The sequence below is a fragment of the Amia ocellicauda genome, chromosome 9, assembly GCF_036373705.1.
Source record: "Amia ocellicauda isolate fAmiCal2 chromosome 9, fAmiCal2.hap1, whole genome shotgun sequence".
Taxonomy (NCBI): domain Eukaryota; kingdom Metazoa; phylum Chordata; class Actinopteri; order Amiiformes; family Amiidae; genus Amia; species Amia ocellicauda.
The window spans coordinates 15,439,867-15,447,948 of record NC_089858.1 but is presented as its reverse complement, the minus strand read 5'-3'; the positions used below and the strand labels follow the sequence as shown (position 1 = coordinate 15,447,948).

The window sequence follows — 8,082 nt, the reverse complement described above, 5'->3', positions numbered from 1 at the left end:
ATAAGTATTGTAGAGTTATTGGTATTTTGATCAATAAAGATGCTAATATTGGTCTTGCTGCTGCTATACCGATGGTGTAAAAATAAACTGCCTGTGGTTTCTAATAACAGTCTCTGTACTGTCCGAAGAGCTGTTTCCGACTCTAGATTTGAAAGATTTGTAGTTGGATTCCCGCAGTTGTATGGTGTCGCACACTTCTGCTTAACTTTGTCTTTATTCGTTTTAGTTCTTCAAGGCTCGAACGGAGCCCCAAAAAACTTATTTTCGGCCGGGGAATTTATGTATCTACTAAATATAAAATGTCAAGCATTTCCTCCACTTTAAATTAATATTGCTAAGGTCAGGCTGTCCATTCGATATTTAATCCCCGGTCTTAAGTTATTATATATATATATATATATATATATATATATATATATATATATATATATATATATATACACACACACACACACACACACATATTATTTTGTAAAGTCCGAATTATACATACAGGAAAATCAGTTCAATATATATATTTTAATTTAGATTCCTCTGAATTCCAAAAATCACAAACAAAGCGAATGTATATGAATTATCAGTAACAACTATACATTTTGCTAACATTAAATAATTCGAATATCATTTAAAAAATTTGACTTGGGTAAATATAGTCTACCAACACTGATATTTTTAAGAAAGTCAATGGAAAGTGTAGCGAAAGTTAAAAAGTTTAATACACTCGTGTAAATATTTCGATATTGTTTAAGAAAACGTAAGAAAGGAGACGTTAATTTTTTTAAATGTTCCTACTGCCAGAAAACCTGCGATGGTTGTGATGTAATTGCGGTGCTTTAATGGTGGTGGGACAGGGGTTACTGGCTGGCTGGTGTCTGGTACACTTGTCCTAATAAACTCAGGCAGCCTGGGGACTAAATCTGAAAACAGTTCAAACATATTAAAATCGTAAATAAAAAAATAAAATACATTTAATAAATAAAAAACTATTTCAACGAATTTGTTGATAATGTGAGAAATTGTGTGCAGTTTTGCACAGTCTCCTAAAATAGTCCAACGCAGCGCCTGTGTGCAAATGAGCACAACATGTCTTACTGAGTACTGTGTAAAACACACACCGCGATAGAAAGAATACATTTTTTTTTAATTTAGTCATGTAGCCTAATTGGACGAAAAAACAAAATCAGTATAAAATATAATATAATTAAATGGAAGTTTCATTGCAGAAACATTGTGCCTACAAAAAAAAGACAATGTTAAAAAATCAAGCAGCGGACCCTCAAGAGAAGTGAACTGACAGGGGTATGACACCAGCCATCCATTCTCTATTTGAAGTCTCTTTCGTGGGCAGAAGGTATCAGTATAGTCGTTGTTTTTAAGAAAATAAAATGATAATTTCTGCTGCGTAAAGGAAAGGGGTAGTTAATGTGACCGTAACGTCTAAGTGCCCGACAGCTTTGTTCAAAGACGAAATAACAAAACATTACAATAGGGTTTCGTTTCCATTAGGTAAATTGTATAATAATAATAATAATAATAATAATAATAATAATAACTGGAAATATGAACCCCCTTAGGCCTGTTTGCAACTACTTTAATTAACTTTCACAAATTCACAAAATTAAAAAACGAAATATGTATTTAAACGGAAGATTATTTATTACTACTACTACTACTACTACTACTACTACTACTACTACTACTATTATTATTACTGTCGTTGTTGTGGTTGTTATCATTAGTAGCTGTATGGTGTAATTACATAATTAGTAGTAGGAAATAAGTTGGTGCACTTTTCCTATATATACAGTTATCAATGCAATTGGGACATTTTAACAACTTATTATTATTATTATTATTATTATTATTATTATTATTATTATTATTATTATTATATAAGGGAGCTCACTGAACCTGACAAAATAGGCTTTAAACGGCAAAAGTCATTGATGCTGAATACCGAGTGGCCTGTGGGGGGCGCTCCGACCCCAACTTTAGGACAAACTTTCAGGACTCTGCCTGCTATGGCAATGATCTCGCCAGGGTGAAAACAAACATGAATAAATCATTTCACAAAGTGAGAGGAGCATATGAAAGGCACTGCCGGATCAATGTTTCGATTAGGATTGCAAGTTGCATCTTTAAAAAGTACCTACACGTTTATGCGTGAAATATGAATCATATCAACGATTTTTTAAATAAACGAACAAATCAATCGATAAACAAATACAGTCAGGGATGTTACTATTGAACCTAAATACCCATATGCTTAAAATGTGTATTATTCTCGCATACACATGTTTTCCCAACACCATACGACTTTAAACCAATCATTTAAAACAATATACATTTTAATTAAGTGGTTATGCCTTAATATGCAACACCGTACGGCATTATAATTGCAAACCTCACTTTAAGATTATTATTGTCAATTACACGCCGCACACGCAAGCATCCTTTAATATAGATATGTTTCAAATCCACATAGTATATGTTGTCAATTTATCATAGCAACATACACACATACCCGACACCTAAGGCGATTAACGCTATACACTTAGTTTTCTGTAAAACATAAAAACTATAAATAACTAAGTAAAGTGTTAATTCAAATTGACACATTTATAATTCTTCAATAGTGTATATTTCTGTATTCAACCAAAAAACACATACGAGCGGATAAAGTTGCAACAGTTCATTTATTAGCCAAAATATATACTTTTCTTGTACAATTTGGTTCACACGTATGTACATTTTTTTCTTGACTTTATATACAAAACATTTTGGACACCAAATTCCCACTGAAGTTACAAAAAGAAAAACCTCACGGACTACAGATTCGTACAGTATTACAGGAGCAGTTTTACACGGGACATGCTTACAAGGAAGGTGTACAGAGAAGTGTTGGTCTTATTTTACATTCCTTACAACAAATAAAAATAGGAAATACAAAAGACTACGAGGAGGACAGAGCAGACAGAACCATTGCTGCTTCTAGCTGGTTTTGAGGCCTGCAAAATACAAAACCAAGAAACACACAAGAGAAACATTAAGCTACATGGAAATGGCGTGTGACCCGCTTACACACAACAATTAGCAAAATGACATTAAACAACCAGAAATCAGACTGAGAAAAAATAATATTAAAAACGCACAAATATGTTATTTCAAATATCTGGCCTGTGAATTACAGGTGACAAGTGAATAAAGCCACCTCGGGTTTGTGGACAGAAGACCAGTGCAAAGTATGCTTAAAATAAGTGTAAAATAAAATCAGATTAATTCAATCACACCAAATGGGCATGCTTATTTTTAAATAGCATGCACACTGTTCTTTTATTCCCGAAAAGATAATATGCATGTGTGGATTGTTCAGGCTAATATAGCTAACTAGGGTCAAGTTTTCTCTGTACAGTTAGATAGGTCAAAGAAGCCTAGAGCTTTGTTACAATATTAACATTTTCAATAATTGATAGCAAATAATAATTTAAAAAACAAAACAATGAAAGATATTTTAAAAAACAGCATCTTACCGTCTTTGAACTGGGTGAAAGGCTGTTTTTAACAACTTTTTCTCTGCTTCCAAGGCACTAGGTCTGTCTGAAATAATAATAATAATAATAATAATAATAATAATAATAATAATAATAATAATAATACTATTTTATGTATGTATGTATTTATTTTACATTTCATTTTGAAGAAACAAGTCACGATCTGCGCATTGCATTATGTCATTATATGCCCTTGGTTTTATGCAATGTGGGGGGAAAAAACTAACTTTAAATTGTATTTACCAATACGAAATTTAAACTGTAAAAATATTGTCCCAGGTTACTTGGAACACAATATTATTTCTCTTAAAATATAGAAGAAAAAAATGCAACTAAATAAAAAAATAAAACGTGTCTATAAGCTGCAATTTCTACAGGTTTAAGACTTACGTTTAAATTACGTTATGTCGCGCAATTTGTCCATATATAACAGAGAAACGTTCAAATGCATTGAATGTGCTTCATGTATGAGTGTATTCGTGTATTTTGCATAATGTATTGATGTGTAGCGTATTTTGCACAGAAACGTCCGTGTTCTGGGGTAACAGAAGATATCAAATGAATAAGTACTTTTAGCTGAGTAAGACAGGCCCAGCAGCCTACGTGCTGCGTGTGTGTGAGCGAGAGATAGAGTGTGTTTTAAAGATCATTCTTAATAAACACATTCTCTCTCTCCCTTTCTCTTCCTTCACAGTAAAAAAAACAACCACAAAAACGAATATACATAATACTTGTATCTGTCTTGTATTCCCTGTACAGTCTTTACATTGTAGGAGCAGCATTAGGCTATGCATGAAGTAAAATAAAAAAAACTTGTTTTGAAATTTAAATATATGGGCTATATAAAGTTGTATGAACATTAAAAAAGTTTCAAACTACTGGACTAGTACCTGTTACTGATGCTTCTGTGTTGTTATTCTGTTCCTCTGACTGTCTGCTGTACATTGCAATACCAGCGTTGGTCGAAGCCTGGTTGGCCAGTCCAAGGTAATGGTTGGGATTTATTAAAGCGAGCTGGTGGGCAGAAAAGGCCCTATTTGTCCAGTTTTGCAGCTTCCCGACAGGACAGGAGATGAGTCTGTGAGGAGCCAGGATTGCTGTCGTCGCAGGCCCTGTTGTTGATCCGTTCATTTGGGGAGACTTTCTGGGATTGTCCGGAGTGGTGGCGGTCTCAGCCAAAGACCAAATTTTGGGTTTTTGGGCTGGAGGCGCGTTATTGTCTGTGGGTGGGGAGTGGATGGACACGGGGTTCATTTTCAGTGGCTCGCCATTAGGTTGCGTGGCTTTGATTTCTAACGAGAGCTGGTGCCCCACTCGGTCTCCGTGCATGTCTTTACTGTCTTGGACCACAGATTTTAAAAACCTCTCGTCGGGTCCCTGTAAGTCCTCATAGCCGTCCGAAATCTCAGAGTCGCTCCTGCCGTCCAGTTTTAAATCTGAATGCAAATCAGCGTCCTGGTCATCCAAGTCGTCCTTGTTTTCGATATTTTCCGTGTCGATGTTTTCTAGGTCGATTTCTTCGTCATCCTCCCGCTTGTCCCCTTCCTCCCCTTCGTGATCGCTGCCATAGGCATTGCCCTCCTCGTCCGTGCGGCTCCTCGGGGTCCAGGTCATCTTGTTCTCCTTTTTTAGCCTCCTCCTGGCGTTGGCGAACCAGGTGGACACTTGGGTGAGGGTCATTTTGGTGATGATGGCCAGCATGATTTTCTCCCCCTTGGTGGGGTACGGGTTTTTCCGGTGCTCGCTGAGCCAGGCCTTCAGAGTACTGGTACTTTCCCTGGTGGCGTTTTTGGGTCTGGATGGGTCACCGAACTGGTACTGGCCGTAGGGGTAAAAAGCGGGATGATGGTGGGCAAAACCATGGTGCTGTACCCCTGGACTGTCCTTCAACTCATATTGGCCACCCTATAAAGATACCGGAACAAAAGGGATATTATCAAATTGTGTTAATACACACACACACACACACACACACACACACATACACACACACACACACACTGCTTTAAATTATTTTTGTATAGCCTATTTGAAACCTATACAAATCTAATTTACAATTTACTAATATATATGTGTATTGTATATACACATACACACACACACACACACACACACACACACACACAATATATATATATATATATGTATATAAATAATCTGCACCTGTACCATCTCTAACAAATATTTTAGTAAAGCAAAAATAACCACAAAACAAAACGAGCCAAACCAAGTTTTACGCTGTTCCTACAACCCGATACAACGACTGTACAGTGCGGAGGCCTAAGTTATTTCGATCATTACAAAAACAAATGCAGCCAAGGCAGGACATCTGTTTTGTTGGACTTGGACAGTTTTCTTTCATGTACGGGGGGATGATTTGAACACCCTGCTTTCTGGGTGATATTGACAGGATCCCTGTGCTGTTGCCCATCAGTTGCCCGGGTGTGGGGTGTGAAAGCGGCGCAGCTCTCCTGCACTGCACAGCCCGAGCAGCGGCGGCCACTGCTGAGCTCCTGGTTTTCATGTGTAGCAAAGTCATTAACAATACATTTTAGTAACGCGGATATCGAGAGATTAACTCCATAAGCAACTGGAAAAGCTTTGTTTCTCCCTAGAAAAAGGTCAAATCTCTACTCTCTCCTTCACCAGTCTGTTACTCAGTAATTTCTGAAAGTTAACATGCGTCCCCGTCCTCGGATGATGATTAAGTAAATGTATTACTTTAAATGTCTGGGTGACAAAAAGAACGAAAAAAAACTCAAATAACTGCCAACTCTGTTATAACAATTAACGATTTGATCAGAAAACTATTTCCAAAACAAAGCAAAAAAGTTTTGTTTTGTTTTTGTTTTTCCGAAACATTTTTTTTGCTTTCCTCTGACACCTATAGCCCACAAACTCGTAAACTTTTTATTTTATTTTATTACTTTTTATAAGTGTAGCCTATCTCTCTCTCTACACACAAACACACGCACACACATACATAGATATATACGTGTGTGTATTTATATATATATATATATAGCCTATATATGCATAAGTAATCGCATGTCTAAAAAAAACCCAATAAATGCGCACTTACCAACTGAGGGAAAATGGAGATATCGTTTGAATAAGGAAGAAAAGCACCGTATCCCTGTGCTGCTGCGAAGGGAGATCCGTACATGGTGGACAGGACGCTGGAGAGCGCCCCGGACGGGCTGAGCTCGGTCCCGGCGCGGGCACCGCCGATCCCCGGGCGCTCCGCCGGGTACATGGGGCGGATATACTGATATCCCAGCTGCGGGAAAGACATGGTCTTCTGTAGTCACCAAAAACAGAGAATCGCCCTTTTCTGCTCTACGGGTCTTATCCACTCTGCAGTGAGAGTCACCAACTGTAAGGGAAGTCTACGTCTCCTCATACAGAGCCGGTGTAAACGATCCGATTGCGCTTTCCTATTGATCTGAATGGACTAAGGTCAGGTCCTCACAGATTGCCTTAGATTATTGGGACTCTTAGCTCTGATTGACATTTCTAGTCGTTCAGAAGCCCCTCCTATTTCTTAAGTCTCTCTCTCTCTCTCTCTCTCTCTCTCTCTCTCTCTCTCTCTCTCTCTCTCTCTCTCTCTAACTCGCTCACAGAGTTTGTCGCCGAGTTTCCTCTAAATGCGCGCACTGACGTCGCGATCTCTTATTTGGATGGGTTTCAAATCTCATTTTATGACTCGCCAATCATTTTGTGTTGTTTTTGTTTGCCCCGGCCCTGCCCCAATTTCAGCACTAATTCTCTTATTTGTGGTCATCTACTTCAATGATCCACATTTAGATCTTGTACAGCGATTCTCTGTGAAATGCTTTAGTGTCTGATGTCTGATTTTATGAGAAGAAAAAAGAGAATTGTTCCACATGTTTGATTGTTTTTATGTGTTTGTATGTGTGTGTGTATGTATGTATGTATGTATGTATGTATGTATGTATGTATGTATGTATGTATGTATGTATGTATGTATGTATGCATGTGTGTGTGTGTGTGTGTTTGTGTGTGTGTGCAAGTCAACACTTTGTTGCTTTCTCACTAATTGTTACTACATTGGCCGGCCTAATACATTATCATTTAACTGACCTGAAACATCTTATGTTGTGTACGCAGCCAGTAGTGGGCAGATGCAGTTCAAATCCGAATTTATTCACTTTTAATAAGAGACTTCAAACAGTTGCAGGTCACAAATTTACATCAAAGACATGAGAGAGAGAGAGAGAGAGAGAGAGAGAGAGAGAGAGAGAGAGAGAGAGAGAGAGAGAGAGAGAGAAGGAGAAGGAGAGAGAAGTGAAAATGAAATAGGCACAAAAGAAAGCAGAGCGGCCCCTGGCCCATTAGTAAATAAGGAGTGTGAAAGAGAACAATGAAACCACTGGAGTTAAAGTCGCTAAACTCCCTTTGTCTGGGCGAGAAAACCCCAATTATCACATTGATGATGTGTTTGTGTTTTATGTCCTCTGGTGCGGAGTCAGTCAATCATTTAATTCAAGAGGCTGGTAGCCTTTAATCC

At 37.7% G+C, this 8,082-nt stretch overlaps 1 protein-coding gene across 1 annotated transcript; it reads right to left on the bottom strand.

Moving 5' to 3' along the window:
• Positions 1 to 2,677: 2,677 nt before the first annotated feature.
• Positions 2,678 to 7,129, bottom strand: irx3a (iroquois homeobox 3a). The gene is made up of 4 exons (XM_066713410.1): positions 6,634 to 7,129; positions 4,442 to 5,456; positions 3,531 to 3,597; positions 2,678 to 3,008 (listed from the first exon to the last, which is right to left on the bottom strand). Exons 1-4 carry the CDS (start codon positions 6,844 to 6,846, stop codon positions 2,954 to 2,956), a joined length of 1,350 nt encoding a protein of 449 aa, XP_066569507.1. The 5' UTR covers positions 6,847 to 7,129; the 3' UTR covers positions 2,678 to 2,953.
• Between the last annotated feature and the right edge of the window lie 953 nt (positions 7,130 to 8,082).